This window comes from Camelina sativa, chromosome 7 (genome assembly GCF_030686135.1).
Source record: "Camelina sativa cultivar CO46 ecotype springtype chromosome 7, ASM3068613v1".
Lineage (NCBI taxonomy): Eukaryota > Viridiplantae > Streptophyta > Magnoliopsida > Brassicales > Brassicaceae > Camelina > Camelina sativa.
The window spans coordinates 28,512,400-28,533,048 of record NC_141886.1 but is presented as its reverse complement, the minus strand read 5'-3'; the positions used below and the strand labels follow the sequence as shown (position 1 = coordinate 28,533,048).

The following is a 20,649-nucleotide window of genomic DNA, read 5'->3' as shown; positions in this document are numbered from 1 at the left end:
TATCATTTTACAATTTAAAAAAAAAAAAAAAATAGTGGGGGGGGGGGGGGGGGGGGGGGGGGGGGGGGAGTGTGTGTAGTGTAGTTAATAAAAAGAGTAAAAAGTAAAATCTTGAAAAGTAAATGACGAATATGGAAGGAAACCACAACCACGATCCCCTCCCTTCCCTAGCTCTCTCCACCTCCACGTACCACACTAGTGATCTCTGGTTTTCTCTCTATGTTTACTCTTGGCTTCCATTTCTTTTTTTTTTTTTTTTTTATCGCAAATCGTTATATATTATTAATTCCTCAAATCAATTTTTAATTTAATTCGCTCCCTCATACCATCAATTACCCAAAATTTCATCTGATTCGATTTTTGAGAGAGAGATTGAGAGAGAGAGAGAGAGAGAGAGAGCTCTTCTTCTTCCTCTCCAAATTCACCCAATTCGATTTCTATCTTCTTCTCGGCCATTTTCGATCGGTGACGGAGATCTTTCGCCGGTATAATTTCATCTCCCTCCTCTATTTTTGCCTTTATAATCTGATTTAGTTTTAGTTAATCGCGTTTCTCCGTTCTGTATTTGTGATCATCGTCGTTGTAGAAGAAATCGATTTGATTCGATTTTCATTTCCTATTAGTTTTTTTTGCATGCTTGGTTGATTGTTCGTTATAAGAATTTGTGTATTTGTGAGAGATTTTGATTAAATATAGTGATGATGATGATGAATGATGATGAATGATGATGTCTCTGTTGTTAAATTCTCTCAGGTTTGGGGTTTCTATGGGTGTGATGGAGACCAGTATGGTGAATACGGAGACGACATCAAAGGTTGTTAAAGTGACGATGAGCAACAATGGTGATGCTTTTGTTGATAAAAGAGTTGTTTTTCAGAATGGTGCTTGTTTCAGGAATGATCGTATGACCGGGCTTAAGTTTAAGCGTCGGAAGGTTTGTGCTGTTAGGGATTTCCCACCTGGTTGTGGTACTGGTGTGAACCTCTTTAGACCCAAACCACCTGAAGAAGATGTTAAGGCTGCTGAAGATGTTATTAAGGTTGAGTCTTCTGTTAAAGAGGAGGAGGAGGAAGGTTTGGTGGGGCAGAGAGATGATGGGAAGAGTTGTGGTGAGTTTCCCCCTGGAGATGGGGATTTGGTGGAAAACGGGAGTCATGTCATTATGGCTGAGCATGTTGAGGTTCAGCCTCTGAGCATTTGTAGACCAGATGGGGATGTTCTGGCGACGGGTTCTGTTGGTGGGGTGAGTTCAAACAGTGAACAGACTGTGAAGGTTGCGGGTTCCATGGGAAAGAAGAACTCGGTTCTTGAGAGTTCTGGTTCTGATGTTAGCAGCAGCGGAACAGAAAACATGACGAGGGACATTGTTGTTTATGCAGATGAAGAATGTTTTGGAAGAGATGATTTGGCACAGACTGAGCCGTTGGAAATTGAGATGCCGTCAGATTTAGCAGTTCCAAAACCAAGTCTTGATGTGCGTAGAAAAAAGGCAAAGAAAGGGGTTGCATTTCATTCAGCCTTAAAGGTTACCAGAACGATCAAGAAAGAGTATGGTGGTGAAGGATCTAGGATGAAGAAGGATTTCTATTCGCGCCAGAGGGTAGGTCGGGATGTAGAGGATTCTCCTGACCATCGAATACCTCGACAGTCTTGGATGCTAAATGTCGGGATTCCTCCTTCTCGTCCCAGTGGGTCAAGCAGCGGCGGTGATAATAGTAGCCGGGAAAAAGTCAAGGAAACTCTACGTCTTTTCTATGGAGCTTGTAGAAAACTTTTGCAGGAGGAAGAAGCTAAGCCTGAGAAAGATCGGATAAAAAGGTTTAGAGTAGATTTCGTGGCTTCAAAGATTCTGAAAAGCAAAGGCAAGTATCTCAACGTGGGTGTTCATATTTTGGGACCTGTGCCTGGGATTGAGGTTGGTGATGAGTTCCAATATAGAATGGAGCTGAACATTCTCGGTATGCATAAACCGAGTCAAGGTGGTATTGATTATATGAAACACGGTGACGACATAGTTGCTACTAGTATTGTAGCCTCTGGAGGGTACGACGACTCTCTGGATAACTCAGATATCTTGATCTACACTGGTCAAGGCGGGAATGTGATGCAAGCAAAGAAAAGTGGACAGGAATATAAACCGCCCAAAGACCAAAAGCTTGTACAGGGGAACCTCGCATTGAAAAACAGCTCAATCAAGCAGACCCCTGTACGTGTCATAAGGGGCAACCAAAAGGCAGCTTTAGAATCATCAGGTGGTGATAAGAAAGGTGCACATTATGTTTATGACGGATTATATCTTGTGGAAGAGTATTGGCGAGAACTCGGATCTCACGGCAAGTTTGTCTTCAAGTTTAAGCTTAGGCGCTTGCCTGGACAGCCTGAGCTTTCATGGAAAGTGGTGAAGAACTCAAAGAATCTGAAATACCGGGAAGGTCTGTGCAAACTTGACATCTCAGAAGGGAAAGAGCGCCTACCCATTAGCGCTGTGAATGAAATAGACGACGAGAAACCGCCTATTTTCACCTACACAGTGAAAATCATTTACCCGGATTGGTGCAGACCAGTTCCTCCAAAGCCATGCAGTTGCATTGGTGGCTGCACGGACGACGCAAAAAACTGCAATTGCGTGGACAAAAACGGAGGAGAGATTCCATACAACCACGATGGAGCCATTGTTGGTGCAAAGCCTTTAATCTATGAGTGTGGCCCTCGCTGTAAATGCCCTGCTTCTTGCTACCTTAGAGTCACACAACATGGTATCAGGTTCCCGCTTGAGATTTTCAAAACTAAGTCAAGAGGTTGGGGAGTGAGGTCGCTTAAGTCAATCCCTTCGGGTAGCTTCATATGCGAATACGTAGGTGAGCTTCTGGAGGATAGTGAAGCAGAAAGAAGAACCGGAAACGATGAGTATCTCTTTGATATTGGTAACAGATACGAAAATACCTTGGCGGAAGGTATGTCGGAGATTATGCCGGGGGCACAGGCAGGCCCAGCCGAGGAAGAAGATGAGGAGGCAAGCGGATTCACCATTGATGCAGCAACAAAGGGGAATATTGGGAGATTCATAAACCACAGCTGCTCGCCAAATCTGTACGCACAAAACGTATTGTATGATCATGCTGACAAGAGAATGCCTCACGTGATGTTCTTCGCAATGGACAACATACCTCCGCTTCAAGAACTGACTTACCACTACAACTATGCGATCGACCAGGTACGGGACTCTATGGGTAATATCAAGAAGAAAGCTTGCTACTGTGGTTCTGCCGTATGTACCCGTAGGCTCTATTGATAGATGGATTCGCCTTAAAACTTCTACCTCTGCTTTATTCAGATTCTTCTAGTTTTATGTTTGGTTATCTCAAACTTTTTTCCATTTTAATATTCAATTTCTTCTTCTTGTTTTATGTTGACTGAATCAACAGTTTACGTTACATTTTTAGTCATAGTTAAAGCTCGATGAGTATGGTCAAAAACCAAGTCTCTAAGTGGTATATCATTTGTGTTTTGGATCCGTACAAAGACTTGGTTAAAGGTTAATACAAACGGATTCCTATTTAGCTTGAAGCATTTTTATGGAGTTACACTCGATTGTTCTTGCGTCCTCGGGAACATCGCCAAAGATGTGAATTGCGACTGTGGAGACAGCCATTGATAATGGTCGTAAACTTGGTTTCACACAATGCAAACACACATAATTCACTGGAGCCTAAAGAAGAAGAAGCTAATGAAATGAAAAGTTCTTACAAAAGCAGCTAATCATCTTCGGCTTTTGTAATCTTATTATTTTTCTTCTTCCTACGTTTTCTATTTTTGTTTTTCTCCTTGGGGAAGCTAGAAGAGTTCCACTGAAATGGAACCATTTGAAACTACAGGAGCTGACACCTCCTCTTTGACCTGCTTTACTTCTATTAAAGAGCCTTGCAGTCTATTCTAGTCAGCTTGGAGAGGTGTTGGTGTTGGGTTTCGCCCGATCTAGAGCCCGTAGGAGAAGCCTATTTAGCAGCGAATCCTTAGTAGCGATGATGGGCTTGCGACGGGCCCAGGAAGGGAGGTTTGACTGAGAAGAACACCGAGTCAAATATCGGAGAATATCGCGGAATCATGGGACGAGATCGCTGGAAGAAATCCGGGACTTAGTTTTAGGTTTTTAGTTTAAATACATTGGTTCTAATTCAGAGAAGAACAACTTCTTGTAACTCGACAAAGAAAAGATACATTAATATAAATCTAGTTTGTCGTTTCTTTATAGTTCATATTGAATTAAACGGAAAGTCTGTCCCAAGATCTTTCTTCATTAATCAAATTTACTAAATTGAGGTTTTTAGCACTTACAAGAGGGCTAATATAATTCCAAAACTTCTTCATTAATCAAATTTACTAAATTGAGGTTTTTAGCACTTACAAGATGGCTAATATAATTCCAAAACTTATGTTTTTGAGCAGTGGTCAAGAAGTCAAGAACAGTTGTTGAAGGTTGAGGTGGAGGTACAGTTGGTGGAGGGCTGAGGTGGCTTTGGAGGACTCTGAAGCTTTGGACGAAGACTTGGAGAGTCTAATCCCATAAATCCCAAACCACTCTTCTCACTTTGTCACATCTTAGGTTGAATAGCCTCTTCCATTCCTTGGCCAGTTATTCCAAGTCCTCCTTTTCCCTCATAATTCATGCTGCCTTGGTCTAATAGTAATAAATGTCAATAAAAATAAAAAACCAAATGTGTTATCTTCATACCATTTATCACCTATGTGTTATCTTCATTACCATATACAGTATATACAAAATATGTACAAATCCGAGACTAATTAGCTAAATCCAACATAATTTGTCGTATTCGTAACAATTTCATCTTAGACACTTATTAAAAATAATTTTAGGTGTGATTGGTAACCAAAAACAAAGCTGTACAAGTGTACATCTTTGATTTTTTACCAATCACAAAAGCTTTACTAAACACTTTATTAAAAACTTTACTCTCAGCTTTTTTGTACCGCTTTCATATACAACTCTTTCTTACAGCTTTGCACTATTCCATAAAAACTTATAGTTCTAGCTTACAGTACAGTTTTGGATACGTTACCAATCAGACTTTTTATTACTTTGATTGTTTTTACTCATCCATTATGGATGAAATCACCTTCGTCAATCTTCTAAAACAAATACTTATATATAATATACACTTATTTACATTTGTTCTTTTCATTTGCTTCTAATTAAAACATGAAAAATCTTAAATATAACACTTGTCATCTATAAAAGTAGTCAAAATCAATCATGCAATTCAACCCATTAATAGACTTCTTTATAAAATGCAGATTCCCTATATATTCAAATGATATAATCAATAAATTAGCTTATATAAGTTCACTATCTAAAAGGAGTAAACTCATTGTTTATAGTAGTAATATATAAAAGAAGCCATAGAGCAGTAGTTTACGTTTTTTTTTACACTTTTGAAAACTAACCTCTTTTTATTTTTCTTTTATAAACTAGTTAAAAATATGTATAAATGCAAAAATAATCTTACGTAAACTTAATGATAATTAACCAAAAAACTATATTTTAAATATCAATTCAATTATTAATAATAATTTAAAATTTTAATTTTTAAAAAGATTTTGAGCACCTAGCAGTTCCAAGATTTATTATTTAGCATTCTACCGATGTTAAGTCATGATTTTTGTTAAGTCATGTGTTATTGCCATTGTGCAGATTTTGATGATTCATTATTATTGAAATACATAAAATAATTTACTTTAAATTTTTTTTTTTTTCTCTGTTTTGATTTACTTCTAGTTTTATGTTGGTTATTTTTCTAGTTTATGTTTGGTTATTTTTCTAGTTTGATGTTTGGTTATCTCAAACTTTTTTCCCATTTTAATATTCAATTTCTTCTTCTTGTTTTATGTTGACTGAAAGTTCACTTACATTTTTTAGTCATAATTAATGCTTGAATTTAGTCAAAACCCAAGTCTCTCTTTGATATCAAATATAAGAAAGAGGAATACATTACCTAAATGTTTTGAAACCCGACCCGATTGTGAACCGGACTAGCTCTCGGGTCATCGGGTTCGACCACGGGTCATCGGGTCAACCGGGTTCGACTACGGGTCAATTGAGTATAATATGTTTAATGTATTTATATAAAATAAATATTTTTAAAAATATTATAAAAAAGAATATCATGTTTAACAAAGTATAAAGTTTAATAATAATAATAAAATGATTAAATTTTTTAAATCCAAATAAAAAAATAAAGAACACTAATAAAACATCTTCAAAAATAACCAACTGTTCTTACCCAAAGTAGGAGAGATGACAAAGAAGTTGAAGACGAGAGCTATATCGTGAGTAATGTGTTATCGTCTAAGCTCTAAACAAATAAAATGTTCTAAAAGTAATTGAAACTGTGAATCTCTATACATTTTTTCAAAAATCAAGTAGATTTTTTTGAACCGCTAACCGGCCGGGTCAACCGGTTCACCAGATCGCGGGTTAATAGCGGTTTTTTTGGGTTTTGCCGGTTTTATTACTACTGGTTATTAGCACTATACCTGAACCGGTAAAATCTCCGGGTTGCGGGTTAACCGGTCGGACCAGCCGGTCCCGCCGGGCGTGAAAACATTGCTAAGACATTGACAACAAAGACCTTCTCTTTATACAGAACTTTCATGTCTTTTGCAAATCCCGTAAATGATTTCAAAACCGCATTCGTATAACTTACCTATATATCATAGTTGAAACGAAGATTTGATAAATAAATATAAGCATATGGAAGAGAATAAAGAAACAAAGATACGTACAATGAAATCTACTCACTTGCTAGTTTCGATAGAGACCTCAAACTGATCATGCTCAATCTCATTACCAACCTGAAGACGATTGTTGTTTGTCAATGATTTCAAAAGGCAAGTGTCACTGCAAAATTGTATAATCCAGAGTACAATTACATTACCATAGAAGAGAGGTTATAAAACTCACCAGCTGATGGAGTCATTACTTCAGTTGATCTAACCGTCTTTATCGAATCAGTAGAAGGAAACCCTGTTCACTATTTTCTCATATCAATATCTTTAACACTTCATGCTTAATATAAAACATAAGACAAGATTTGTTCCTAACCTTTTAACTGCAAAGGTTTCATTACAAAACCAAGAACAGAAAATGGAGCCATTAAAACAGCTTCACCCCAAAACGCGTACCGCCAACCAAAATGTTTCCCGACCTAAAAGCATCAACAAGGAATCACACAATGCGACTCGTTTTTGACAACAAATATAACTTACATATCCGCCATAGACATAACCAAGAGCAATACCACTTGGTTTACACATGTAAAACAGTCCAAGCCATGCAGCTTTCTGAAAAAAAAACGGTCAACTAACAAGCTTTTAAAGAATGGTGGCATTTGGCTTCACGAGAAGTGCAAAACAAAAGATCAAACCGGAGACCTGTTTCTGAGGAGCATTATCATCTATAAATGGAGCTGCAAGACTAATGAAAGAAGCTTCACCTACACCAACGAACCTACGAGTAATGATAAAAGTATTTGCACCCAATGCCAACACGTTACATAATAAACAGTTAAACACCAAAATCAATCATATGGTGTAGAGAGAAAACAAAACAACTTACATACGGCATAAGACGATAAACCAAAAGGCAAAGGAACTGCCACAACCAAGAACTGCAACAGTCCAAACAGTTAAACCTACTCCAATAAGTCTAAAAGGATTGAAGCTGCACTAAAAACAAAACAAAAACACTTCAATAAGTGTAGACATTAGAAGAGGGAAACACAACAAACAAACAAAAAGTTCTTCTGATCACCTTTTTGCCAATGAAGCAAATATTGGTGATGCAATAAGAAGCCCAACCATAAATGAAGATGACAATACACCATCTTCGAAATTACTTAGGAGCAGGAAATGATGAATAAAGTCCTGAAGAAACGGACAACTCCATTTTGGGGTGTGGCGATGTCAGGGGAAACCTCTCTCTGTTCTACTACCCGTTGCCTATGATCCGATGACATTGGTCTTGATGAGGACGGTCTCTGAGAATTTTGAATGGAGCTCTCTCCCGCCAACATGGAAGTTTTTTTTTGCAGTGAAGACTTAGAAGGCAAAGGTCTTGCCATGGCCGCTGTCCGCTGACCGACCAGTTTGTCGAGGAACCTGGTTTTTGGCTGCCTGAGGTTGCAGCCCTTTGTCGACTGCATTTGGAGTGCCTCAGATCAATATGGTGAGACTTCTCTTACCTTATTTTCTGACTGCAACTTTTTTTGGAAAAGCTCATCCAGTTAGTTCTTCAAGAAAAATGTTAATTTTGGTTTTGAAATTGAACCGCCCTAAACCGATTGGTTCGTCCATTGATTCAATGTCTTTGGTATTGTTTCTTTTTCCTTTTCTTTTTTGTTTATTTTCCTTTTTTTGTTTATTTTCCTTTATAACTAGACCGACAATTGTATATATATAAATAGTTGAAGATAAATTGTACACAAACAGAACAGGGCATTGAGATTACAGTATTAGGTTGTGTCTGGATGGATCCTCCTCACACAGAAATAGATCACACCGCCGGTAATAATAAATCAACAATGTTTGCGATTCGGGGATGTAGTCAATTGGAATCGAAGACGACGAGGAGCAATGAGACGGGGTAGTTATGGTACAGCAGCAACACTCTGGTTTTGATATCATCAAACTCTGCGCCTCCTCTGTTGACAGGATGGCCATCTTCTGGCAAGCACCCCGCCGGCCTCAAGGTCCTGATCACATTTTGGAGCTTTGGTATGCCGAGCTTTCCCTGACGCGACGCCAAGGAGCCGAGGGATGGTGGGAGGTTTGGGCCAACATTGAATGGTCTGGTGCTGTCCTCTCAGACTCGTCACATAGTGGCCTTAACTTGTTATACGCTGCTTCTGTCTATGCCTGAATTATTTCTCTCAAATCCTTAGTTTCTTAAGTTATTATTTTATATAGTTTTAGGTATCTTTTATGCGTGTGTTAGAGATTTTTTTATATACTAATTTGCAATTAAGCCAGAAAGGTGTCTTGAACATATATAATTGAGTGAAAAAGAGAGATAGTGATTCTTGAACTGAACTAAAACAAATCAGTTGCTCGCCAAATCTGTACGCACAAAACGTATTGTATGATTCATGCTGACAAGAGAATGCCTCGCGTGATGTTCTTCGCAATGGACAACATACCTCCGCTTCAAGAACTGACTTACCACTAGGAGTAATATCAAGAAGAAAGCTTGCTACTGTGGTTCTGCCGTATGTACCCATAGGCTCTATTGATGGATGGATTTGCCTTCAACTTTTTCTCCCTGTTTTTTCTTATTCAGTTCTTCTAGTTTTATGTTTGGTTTTCTCAAACTTTTTCTCCATTTTAATATTCAAATTCCTTTTGTTTCCCATCAGTTTATTTTACATTTTAGTCTTAGTTAGAGCTTGAATTTAAGTTTAAAACGTCTCTTTTAATGGAATTGTAGAATAGCGGAATAGTTTATTTCATCCTTGTGAAAACTCTTTACCTGAATAGAAAAACAGAACATAATTTGGATCTGTACAAGACCCTAGTTAAATTTTTAATAGAGACAGATTCCTATTTAGCTTAAGTAGTATCATGGATTTACAATCGATTGTTCTTGCGTCCTCAGGCTCTCACTTCCAGTTTCTTCTTGATTATTAAATCGATCTACACTGTTTATGAATATCCCTAGCAAAAGCAAAAAAAAAATCGAACCAGTTCTTGATATGGACAAGAAAGCCTTTCATCTGTGATTATTCGAGCTCAAGGATTGAGATTTGTTTTACCTATAAACCATATTGCAGAGGCTAAGAACAGAATCGATGTAAGCATCAACGCGGTTTTTCTCCAACTGTTGATGTGATCCTGCATGCGTATACAACAATGGAGCATTTTAGCTTTGGGAAAGTTCTGAGTTTATTTTCTTCCAGGATTTGATATTTTACCTGAACGATACCGACAATAGGTGAAGAAGGAACATCGCCAAATATGTGAATTGCGACTGTGGAGATAGCCATTGATAATGGTCTTAAACTTGGCTTCACACAATGCAAACACACATAATTCACTGGAGCCTGAAGAAGAAGAAGAAGAAAGATGAAGCTGTTCTTTATGAGCAGTTTACATTACAACAACAATACAATACTCTATCAGAGTTTACTCTTTACCTGTGTAGCGAACACAAGAAGCTCTCCTAAGGCAAAGAGAGCGATGAAACCGTACAAACTCTTCAGGGTAAATGCAGTGAAGCATAATACCGCCCCGAGAAATGTTGCTCCGGATAAGAGCTGAATCCAAGAGTAAAAGATTAAAAAAACCGGCGTAATCCGAAAACTAGAAGAAAAGCTCTTTTATTACCTTGAAAGCATTTGGAATTGTAGCAGTGACACGATCAAGTATAAAGCCTCCTGATAATGTTCCAACGATCCCACAAATGATAGTTACTGCCCCGAAGATCATATCCGCGTTTCTCTGTCAAGTTACAGTTATTGTAATCTTTCATGAACATAAAAAGAGTAATGATGAATGACTGTTTTACCATCTTATAAATATTATAACCGGCCTTTGGTCCCCAATATGAGTATGCTCCTATAACAAAATTGTATGATACATAACCTGTTTAAGGCAAAGTGCATGTATCAATTCAACAAAGAATATCAAATAGTGTAAGAAGACGAATAGAAAAAGAAAGAGGAATACATTACTTACCTAAGACATTGACAACAAAGACCTTCTCTTTATACAGAACTTTCATGTCTTTTGCAAATCCAGTAAATGATTTCAAGACCGCATTCGCATAACTTAACCTACCACAGTTGAAATAAAGGTTTGACAAAAAAATATATAAGTATATGGAATAAAAGAGACCTCAAACCAAAGATACAATGAAAGCTACTCACTTGCTAGTTTCGATAGAGACCTTAAATTGATCATGCTCAATCTCATTACCAACCTGAAGACGATTGTTGTTTGTCAATGTCTCTAAGCCTGCAAAAGGAAAGTGTCACTGCACAATTGTATAATCCAGTGTACATTTACATTACCACCATAGAAGAGAGATTATAAAACTCACCAGCTGATGGAGTCATTACTTCAATTGATCTAACCGTCTTTATGGAATCAGTAGAAGGAAACCCTGTTTATTAATTTTCTCAGATCAATATTTTAACGGTTCATGCTTAATAGATATATCATAAGACAAGATTTGTTCCTAACCTTTTAACTGCAAAGGTTTCATTACAAAACCAAGAACAGAAAATGGAGCCATTAAAACAGCTTCACCCCAAAACGCGTACCGCCAACCAAAATGTTTCCCGACCTAAAAGCATCAAGAAGGAATCACACAATGCGACTCGTTTTCCTTAAGTGTCAAATTTGACAACAAATATAACTTACGTATCCGCCATAGACATAACCAAGAGCAACACCACTTGGTATACACATGTAAAACAGTCCAAGCCATGCAGCTTTCTGGGAAAAAAATGGTTAACAAACAAGCTTGTAAAGAATGGTGCATTTGGCTTCACGAGACGTGCAAAACAAAAGATCAAACCAGAGACCTGTTTCTGAGGAGCATTATCATCTATAAATGGAGCTGCAAGACTAATGAAAGAAGCTTCACCTACACCAACGAACCTACGAGTAATAATGAGAGTATTTGCATCCAATGCCAAAACGTTACATAATAATACACCAACACCAAAACCAATCATATGGTGTACAGAAAAAACAGAACAACTTACATACGGCATAAGACGATAAACCAAAAGGCAAAGGAACTGCCACAACCAAGAACTGCAACAGTCCAAACAGTTAAACCTACTCCAATAAGTCTAAATGGGTTGAAGCTGCACTAAAAACAAACAAAAACACTTTAATAAGTTTGAGACATTAAAAGAGGGAAACATAACAAACAAACAAAAAAAGTTCTTCTGATCACCTTTTTGCCAATGAAGCAAAGATTGGTGATGCAATAAGAAGTCCAACCATAAATGAAGATGACAATACACCATCTTCGAAATTACTTAGGTTAAAATGTCCCCTAAAATACGCAACTTTTAGATCAAAACAGCTAAGTAAAAACAGAAGAATAAGTTAGAAAATGAGTAATCCATCAACTTTTAATATATTACTGGATTCCAGTTGCAAGAGTGCATTTTCCCTTGTCATTACAACTCCGGGTACTTCCATTGACACCATTGCTCGCTATCGCACCACGATCCATGTAGTTTAACAAGTTAATGGTGCAAAAGATCACCAGTAACCTGGAAAATGTTTTTTTGAGTCTATGTATGTTTCAGTGTCCAAACTCATCATAGAAACCAAAAAGGTAAGTAAAAAACAATATACATACCAAACGGGAGAGAGAAAAGAAGATTCGACGATTTCTATGCTTGCGAGAGGAGTTGATGAAGGAGAATAACAACTCAGCGGCGTCTCCATCGCAGGCGGAAGACAATCTTCTTCTATGGTCACCATTTGATAAATTCAAACAAAGTTCTTAGCAAAAAGAAAAGCTAAGGACAAAGCATCACTGTAATCTTATTATTGGACTTGCAAAAAAAAAGTGAAATTTCATCCCAAAGGAGCTACACGTGAATAAAGCAATATTCTTTTTCTCTCTTTGTTTCTTTTTCTTTATCATCCTCTCTTTGTTTTACCCAGCAAAAAAAAAGACAAGAATCAAGCTTTCACTAACTTGGGAGGTTTCCAGCAGATTCTTGAAGTGATGACCCCAATAAAGATAATATTACTAATTGTACAGTTCCAAGAACAAAAAAAGATCCATCATTTGAAAACAAGAGAAGAAAGGTTAAAACTCTTTTTTGCCTCAAGCGGCCAAAGAGATTTAAATGAGGTAACACTAAAAAAAAAAAGATCTGAAGTCCTAAAAGAAGACAAAAGAGCAAAGGATTCTTCTAACTTTTTAACGGCTTAGCTTCCGATTCTTTCTCAGTCTATCTCTCCTTTCTTCTTCCTCTAAGAGTTGAAGTTCTCTTTCATCTTCCTCCCTTGCGATTCTTGCACTGCATTTAACAATTCAACATGAATCGTCGTTAAGGAATATCAAAGAAACCAATGAATGAAACTTGTGATCAAAATACTAATACGTACCTTCGTCTCTCTTCCTTTTGGATATCTTCAAAGCCTGCTTCCATGTTTATGTCATCGTCGTCATACCTAGAAAAACGCTTGCTGGGTCTGAAATGGAAACTCAAAACCCATATAAGTATCAGGAGACAAATTAGTAAATGGATTTGAGACTAGGAAGAGCAGTACTTACAACAACTGTCTAAGCATGTTGAATGCTTCTTCATCCTCCGACCTTGTTGCAGGCTTCTTCTTCTTCAGCAGCCTCCTATCATCTATATCACGCGAGGGAGGTCTCTTGGGCGCTGGTTTACTCATCATCTGTACATATTACTTGACAAATTAGTTGCCAGCTAGAGAAAAGACATAAGAGAGACGTGAAAGATCATGATCATGATCATGATACCTGGTGTTTCGAGGTAGGCACTGATTGTTTTGGTATCATTCGGGGTGTGGCGATCTCACGGGAAACCTTTCTCTGTTCTACTACCCGTTGCCTAGGATCCGATGACATTGGTCTTGATGAGGAAGGTCTCTGAGCATTTTGAATAGAACTCTTTCCCGCCAACATGGAGGGCCTTCTTTCCAGTGAAGTCTTCGAAGGCAAAGGTCTTCCCATGGCCGCTGACCGTCCAGGACCGACTCCATTGCTACTGCTCATCTGTTTCCTATGATCCACTGGCACTTTCGCAGGAGCTGGTCTTTGGGAATCTGATCTGGAATTTGGTTGGCCATTCCGGGTAGCTGATTGGCCATTACGATTAGCTGATTGACCATTCATTGTAGAACCTGAACCTGGTGGCCTCATGGGTGCTTGACGGTTTGTCGAGAGACCTGGTCTTTGGCTGCTTGAGGACGCAGCCCTTTGCTGCATTTGGCTACCAGCAGAAGGCGGTCTTGAATTTTGCATTTGGCTGCCTGAGGAAGAAGGTCTCCCTGTGACAGCTCTCGACTGCATTTGGCTGCCTGAGGAAGCCGGTCTTGAATGATTCATTTGGCTGCCTGAGGAAGCAGTTCTTGAATGATTCATTTGGCTACCAGAGGAAGAAGGTCTTGAATGTCCATTAGCTGAAACAGGTCTCTTCTCCTCACGAGGAGGACCGTGAGCAGTTCTACCATTGGTACCTGATGATTGTTTGGGCCTTGCTGATAATTGAGCAGATCGAGCCTCTTGAACATCAGCAAAAAACCTGTATAAGTTATCTCCATGAAAATGGTATGCTTTAAAGAACACAGAATAGCAAACAAGAATTTCAGAAGACACAACATACCAGAATTAGGAAATGAGCCACTTCGAGACAGAGATTCCTTCTTCGGAACAGGAAGCTCCGCATCATCGGAAAACAAAAACGAATAGTCTCGTGTATCCTTAAGAGTCTCAACTTTTCTTCTCACCTCATTCACAACTTTAGGCCGCTTCTCTTGTGATACATTCTTAGTGCTTGAACCTGAAACAGGTCTTTTCTTCTGCACCCCAAAAAAAAAAAACTCCATCAGCAAAAACATCATAAATGATAAAACAGAAAGAGGAACAGAGGTGATAAAACACAAAGAGGAACAGAGATCAAGTGCACATACCGTTTGACTTGAATTGGACATTTTAGCTGTCCGTAGCTCATTCTCTAGCAATGATTTGCTTTCTTGTATAACCCTTGAAGAAATAACAGGCTGCGAAGGACCAAAGAAAGAACCAAAGCTGCATAAAAAGATAAATTAGTAGATGATCATCAAAACACACTAGAATACTGTAATAATTAGGAAAAAAATGTAGTTAAGCCAGACCACATACTCGTTATAAGGAAGTTTTCTTCTTCTTTCCTGTGAAGACTGAGCGTTGACACTCCCTTTCCTCAGGTTCTTCCTCATTGTTTCCTTCAACTTTTCGCGCAATTCGAGATATTCCAATTCTTCCTTTGGAGGTTGTCTTTCTTCCTCTTCCTCCTCCTCATCATCTTCATACTCATCAAGGTCCTCATCACCGCTGTAATAGTCATCATATCCAGCTCTCTCATCAAGGTCCTGCAACGTAAACATATCGGAGTCATGTAAACGATGTGAGATCAATGTAGTACATGCGAATTCTAGGCCTGGGCATTCGGGTAACCCGTTCGGGTTCGGGTGAACGGGTTTAGAAAAATAGAACTCATTGGGTATTTCTAGATATATGGGTTCGGTTCGGTTTGGGTACTATCGAGTTCGGGTCGGTTTGGGTTATAAATTTTAGTACCCGAACTAACGGGTACCCGACAAAATATAATTAAAATTATTTAAATTTAAATAAATTTAGTTAAATTTTGACTTAGGTAACAAAATATTTTAGAAAATATCCCAAATGGGTACAGGGTATTACCCGAACCTACGGTATTAGAAAATAGAACCCAATAGGGTTTTATAGGCAAATCCATAACCAACCTGAACCCGGTTTTTCGGACCGGGTTCCGAGTTGGGTATTCAGGTACGGTTTTTATACCCAGGCCTAGTGAATTCGATGAAAGCACAGAAAGAAAGATTTAAAAAAAACACAATGGGTTTGCTTACCTCTTCATAACCATTCATCTTTGCGATAAAAGAGCCTACTAATTAGCAAATCCCTGCAAACAAAAAATAAACTCCATTGTTATCACCAAAGTTCCGATTTTTCAGATTGATAACAGTGAAAACATCTTTGATCGTATCAAAGAAATCAATTTCATAAACTTTTGACAAAAAAAAACACAAAAAGCCACAAAATCAATTCAATACCAAAAACTGTAGCAATCAAGATTAAACATTATACAAAATACAAAGAAAAATTACAAAATCGATCTTGTTTCTAGAAAATAATCTCAATTCAATCCAAAAACTGTAGCAATCGAGATCGAGCTTTTGACCAAAACACACAAAAAAAAACCCAGAAAAATCGTGTGGATTCAATCAAATATATAGAAATCGAGATCGATTTATTGATATTAAAAAAACACACACACACAGAAAACTCACAAAATCGATCACCAGATCTCAAATCTGATCGAAAACGGACTCGAAATCGTCGAATCTGATCGAAATTGGATCAGAAATCGATGAATCTGATAGAAAAATTACCTGGATTTGACCTGGAACCGATGAAACGCCGAGAAATCGATGAGATCTGACGAATCCGATGGAGAGAAAGAAAGCGAAACGATTGACGAGAAAGCATATAGATCTGTGAGAGAGAAGAGAGAAAGAGAGAAAAAAAAAAAAAAGAGGAGATAAGGGGAAGGGTGCGCTCTCGTTTGGGCTTTTTAGGTTTTGAGGGGAATAAAGAGCAAGACAATGGAAACTCGAGGACCCAGATGAAAAAACTATTAGGTCTATTGCTATTATGCGCCATCTTCCTGCGCCTCTCACAATTCTTCTCTATCCCCTTGTTTGTATCCCATATCTCTCTTTAAATGGTAACAAATATTTATTTTTTGTTTTTTTTTGCCTTATTTATGGATTCTTTTCTTTTTTTTGTTTGGTTGGTTGGCGAGAAAAAAAATTCGAAATCTTCATTTTTGGTAAAAAAAGAATGAGTGAAATTGAGGCATCTCCTCCTCCTACACCTATGTACAACTCATTTATTAAAAAGTAAAAATACAAATTACTCAATCTTACAAAGTTTTAAAACTTAGATTTTTTTTTTCCTCTTTTTCTTTATTGAATCTAAAATAAATAAGTTATATCATCTTTACACCCCTAGTTTTTAAAAAATATTTTTACTTTTTGACAAATCAAAAAAAAAAAAAAAGTAAACGATATCACATTTATAGGCTAGCTAGTCTAATCTCTTTTTTATTACCTCCAAAACGTCGGCTTATTTATCAACATTTGGGTTTTTTAATCCGTAAGTGTGACTTGTGGGCCTTTTAGTTCGGCCCAAATAATTATTTCAAAGAAACGGATCAAATCCAACGGCTGAGACTCATCTTCAAGATCAAAGAGATGAGAAATGAAATAAATACTTTCAAAGAAAAGCTCTGAAGAAAATCGAAATCGGCGGCGAATTCATCTTTCTCCTTTTTTTTCCGGCGGTTATTATCTTCATCAGATTTTTTAACAGGTTCATCTCTCTCACTGAACATGTATTAGATTATCTATTTATATCTCTGACTTTGGTTTCTCTGATTCGCGAAATCGTCAAATTCTCTGGATTCGTTTTTGAGTTATGGATCTTTTGTTTCTTGGATCATTTGGTTGTATTGGATTATTTTAGATAAAGAGTAAGCGGAACTGTTTCGTATTGTATTTGATGTCTCGATCATTTGGATGATGATATATTGATTAATGATTGATTAGTCTCTTGCTTTATTCAGTGTTTATTGTGGATATGAATCTGTGTTTTTTTTTGCTTATTTGGTTGTGGAGAGTGTCTGAGACCTTTTCTTGTTGATCACTAGTGTGATTGAGATTAATCTTAGTTAAGAGAATGGAGCTAAAGACTGTGAGAGATGCGTTTGATCGTGTTACCAAAAAGCAGAAGCTTTGCTATAGCAAAACTCAGGAAGTTGTGGATAGATTATCTCAAGAAATCGACAAGGCGTTGAACACGATTCAGGAAGCACCCAGTGGCTCCTCAGATGATGATGAACCGCTTCATCACAAGTCCCTTGTTGCTGCTCTGAAGAAAACTTTTAAGGAGATTGCTCCTACCAAACAAGTGGAAGCCACTCAGAAGGAACTAAGTGGAGCTCTGAACAAATACCCTAAAGCTCTGGACAAAACTCTGAATCCAGACATAACGACGGCTTACAGAAACGTCGAGTTTGATCGTCATGCCCTTCACCAGGTAATAGCTGGTTTTTTCTACAGGCAAGGCATGTTCGACATTGGTGATAGTTTCATCTCCGAGTCTGGTGAGCCTGAGCCTGATTCTTCTGCTACAAAACCCTTCATGGAAATGCATAGGATTCTTGAAGCCATGAGAAAAAGAGATCTCGGACCAGCTCTTAAGTGGGTTGCCGCAAACTCTGACAAGCTAGAGCTAGCAAAGTCGGATCTCGAGTTGAAACTTCACAGCCTTCACTTCCTGGAAATAGCGCAAGACAAGGACACCAAAGAAGCTATCAACTACGCGAGGAAACACATCACTGCATATTCAGATAGATGTTTCCCAGAGATCCAGAAACTCATGGGCTCTCTTTTATGGAACAGAAACCTCGATAAATCCCCATACGCAGAGTTCCTCTCGCCCGCGTTATGGACCAACGCTGCCAAGGATCTAACCCAACAATACTGCAACCTACTCGGTGAATCATCAGAGAGTCCTTTAGTTGTAACACTTGCAGCTGGTTCAGAAGTTTTACCGACGTTTTTGAAATACTTGAACTTGTTGCCAGAGAAAAGGAAAGAATGGCAAACAATGGAGCAACTTCTTGTACCTGTGAAACTCCCTGAAGAGTATCGATTCCACTCAGTCTTTGTCTGTCCTGTCTCTAAAGAACACTCAAGTGAAGATAATCCGCCGATGAGAATGAGTTGCGGTCATGTCATTTCCAACCAGACTATCAACAGGATGTCGAGGAATGGAGCAAAGTCGTTCAAGTGTCCTTATTGTCCAACAGAGGTAGATCCTTCCCAATGTAAACAGCTCTATTTTTAGAGTAGTACTCTTATAACTCTCTTTCACAACTTCTTATGCTACATTTCTTAAAGAAGTTAGAAAAAATGTTTGGGATCATGATCTTTTTGTCTCAATATGAGCTCTGTTTTTTAAAAAATCAATGATCTTTTTGTAGAAAAATGTTTGGGTTTGTGTATAAAAGTTATAGTTCTCTGTACACACGTATGGTCTTTTTTTCTCCTAGTCTTTGAACTTTGGATGACAGCACCAACTTTGAACCTTGCCAAGATAAAATCCTCGGTAAATTTGAACACTTGACTGTAAAACAAAGATCTACGGCCACATTCATCTTTCAAACGGATGTAGCCGACGCAAGGCCCAAGCTGAAGGTGTCAAAAGAATACAAATGTTACAACCCCAAGGCTCAAAGCTCTTGATGTTTGGAGAGAGCTTAATGATATTCATATGGCTAAAGTATATTATATTATAATAAATTAAAAAAGGTTATTAATTAAGATAATTATTTTAGACTCATTTTGTCCGGTTGATCATTTCAAAACTCTCCACTAACATAAATTTGTGAATTACTTTTTGCCTTTTGGTCTATACTAAATTTAATACTTGTCCGTGTATATATATACTAAATAACTAAGGATCTCTTGATACTTTAAAATGAAATTAAATCTTAAGACTTGTTTGTTTGGATATGACATGAACTTTTAGATATAGCCGTGCGTACCATTATTGCATCCCTTTAGTGGAACGCACCATCGCTATCCAAATTAAACGTACCAAAAACATATACTTCCCACTAAGTGAATAATTTGTTTTCGCCTTTTATTCTCTTTCTCACTGTTTGACCAGTGTTACATGATTTTTTTTCGAACTTCTAGAAGTTGGTACATAGTCGGGCGAATAAAATGAAAACAATTTAACCGACTTTAGTTTAAACCTCCATTATCTAAAAAGTTGCCATGTGTAAATATCTCATATCTTGGGTTGAACGTTCACATAACCAACTAGTAAATTATGGGGTTTCTCTACAAGAATTAGTCTATCTAAGAAGTTGAAAATCTTCTTTACTTAGTTTTGGATAAAACTACTCCAAGTATCTATCTAATGAGTTTATATGTTAATATATAGATATGACCGAAAAATCGATCTACCTAGGTGCTATTCGTTTCGTGATCTAGACGCAATATTTGGATTTAGTATCTGGACGCAGTATCTAGACGCAACATCCAGATATTGTTCGTTTGTGTTTTTGGTTTAATTCATCCAGAAATTGTATTTAGAACAAATTATGTTTGTTTTGTAATTTGGTATAGATATCTAGATACAATACATGAAAATAACCAAAATACCCTTCATTTTGTGGTTTAGTGATTTTGGTTATGTTTATAGTTAAATAATTTTTTTTATAAAATTTAAATAAACATCTAATAAATATTTAAAAATGAAATCATCTTTTATGATTTAAAAATACACTATAAAAAATATTTTGGTTATATCAATTAACATTAAACATGTATTTTCTAAAATAACACAAAACACATTAAGCATGTATTTTGTTTCTAAAATAACACCAAAAACGGCTTTGTTCATCACTCCATATTAGATTCTAAACCACAAATCAATCACAAATTACAAACCCATCACAAGATACATAAGACAAAGGCTAAACATAGATAGAGTATAAACACATAAAGCAATCACAAATCACAAACCCATCACAAGATACATAAGGCAAAGGTTAAACATAGTAGAGTATAAACACATAAAGCAATCACAAATCACAAAGACCATACTAACTACAACTGAAGACACATAAATCGGATCATAAATCACAAACATAAGTTGTAGAGAAGTAGAAGAGGATACTTACATCACTGCCTGGTTTAGATGTCATCGTTTATTCTTTGATTACACAATCTGCATTTGAAATAAGTAAAGTCACA

General features: G+C 37.3%; 5 protein-coding genes across 13 annotated transcripts; 2 read left to right on the top strand and 3 right to left on the bottom strand.

Moving 5' to 3' along the window:
• Nucleotides 1-113: 113 nt before the first annotated feature.
• LOC104702810 (histone-lysine N-methyltransferase, H3 lysine-9 specific SUVH6) lies at nucleotides 114-3,476 on the top strand. Its single transcript, XM_010418729.3, has 2 exons — nucleotides 114-485; nucleotides 754-3,476. The coding sequence occupies exon 2, from the start codon at nucleotides 767-769 to the stop codon at nucleotides 3,290-3,292; it is 2,526 nt and encodes an 841-aa protein (XP_010417031.2). The 5' UTR covers nucleotides 114-485; nucleotides 754-766; the 3' UTR covers nucleotides 3,293-3,476.
• A 3,337-nt stretch (nucleotides 3,477-6,813) lies between these two features.
• Nucleotides 6,814-7,755, bottom strand: LOC104702809 (putative sphingolipid transporter spinster homolog 3). Its single transcript, XM_087458653.1, has 6 exons — nucleotides 7,634-7,755; nucleotides 7,450-7,525; nucleotides 7,285-7,359; nucleotides 7,121-7,223; nucleotides 6,954-7,042; nucleotides 6,814-6,870 (listed from the first exon to the last, which is right to left on the bottom strand). Coding segments are annotated over exons 1-6 (402 nt in total). The 5' UTR covers nucleotides 7,636-7,755.
• Nucleotides 7,756-9,493: 1,738 nt separating this feature from the next.
• On the bottom strand, nucleotides 9,494-12,663 carry LOC104704974 (putative sphingolipid transporter spinster homolog 3). Of its 7 annotated transcripts, none has more exons than XR_015561250.1 (16): nucleotides 12,392-12,555; nucleotides 12,171-12,323; nucleotides 11,978-12,079; nucleotides 11,781-11,885; nucleotides 11,598-11,673; nucleotides 11,434-11,508; nucleotides 11,254-11,356; nucleotides 11,111-11,173; nucleotides 10,938-11,025; nucleotides 10,747-10,844; nucleotides 10,577-10,653; nucleotides 10,396-10,481; nucleotides 10,206-10,325; nucleotides 9,984-10,112; nucleotides 9,825-9,903; nucleotides 9,494-9,726 (listed from the first exon to the last, which is right to left on the bottom strand). XR_015561250.1 is itself a non-coding variant. In XM_019227932.2 (16 exons), exons 1-16 carry the CDS (start codon nucleotides 12,514-12,516, stop codon nucleotides 9,632-9,634), a joined length of 1,581 nt encoding a protein of 526 aa, XP_019083477.2. In that variant the 5' UTR covers nucleotides 12,517-12,659; the 3' UTR covers nucleotides 9,494-9,631. The 7 variants fall into 7 exon arrangements, 5 of the variants coding, with proteins under 5 accessions (XP_019083477.2, XP_019083479.2, XP_087313395.1 ...); XM_019227932.2 differs by having other exon boundaries at nucleotides 10,396-10,509; nucleotides 12,171-12,302; nucleotides 12,392-12,659; XM_019227934.2 differs by having other exon boundaries at nucleotides 10,396-10,509; nucleotides 12,392-12,593.
• Nucleotides 12,664-12,767: 104 nt separating this feature from the next.
• On the bottom strand, nucleotides 12,768-16,553 carry LOC104702808 (uncharacterized). Of its 2 annotated transcripts, XM_010418727.3 has the most exons (9): nucleotides 16,210-16,553; nucleotides 15,667-15,719; nucleotides 14,918-15,147; nucleotides 14,707-14,824; nucleotides 14,400-14,595; nucleotides 13,535-14,298; nucleotides 13,322-13,449; nucleotides 13,153-13,239; nucleotides 12,768-13,064 (listed from the first exon to the last, which is right to left on the bottom strand). In XM_010418727.3, exons 2-9 carry the CDS (start codon nucleotides 15,682-15,684, stop codon nucleotides 12,965-12,967), a joined length of 1,641 nt encoding a protein of 546 aa, XP_010417029.2. In that variant the 5' UTR covers nucleotides 15,685-15,719; nucleotides 16,210-16,553; the 3' UTR covers nucleotides 12,768-12,964. The 2 variants fall into 2 exon arrangements, with proteins under 2 accessions (XP_010417029.2, XP_087313394.1); XM_087457268.1 differs by lacking the exon at nucleotides 16,210-16,553 and having other exon boundaries at nucleotides 13,535-14,318.
• A 495-nt stretch (nucleotides 16,554-17,048) lies between these two features.
• On the top strand, nucleotides 17,049-18,908 carry LOC104702807 (protein RMD5 homolog). Of its 2 annotated transcripts, none has more exons than XM_010418725.3 (2): nucleotides 17,049-17,191; nucleotides 17,529-18,908. In XM_010418725.3, the coding sequence occupies exon 2, from the start codon at nucleotides 17,558-17,560 to the stop codon at nucleotides 18,728-18,730; it is 1,173 nt and encodes a 390-aa protein (XP_010417027.1). In that variant the 5' UTR covers nucleotides 17,049-17,191; nucleotides 17,529-17,557; the 3' UTR covers nucleotides 18,731-18,908. The 2 variants fall into 2 exon arrangements, with proteins under 2 accessions (XP_010417027.1, XP_010417028.1); XM_010418726.3 differs by having other exon boundaries at nucleotides 17,068-17,191; nucleotides 17,497-18,908.
• Nucleotides 18,909-20,649: the final 1,741 nt, after the last annotated feature.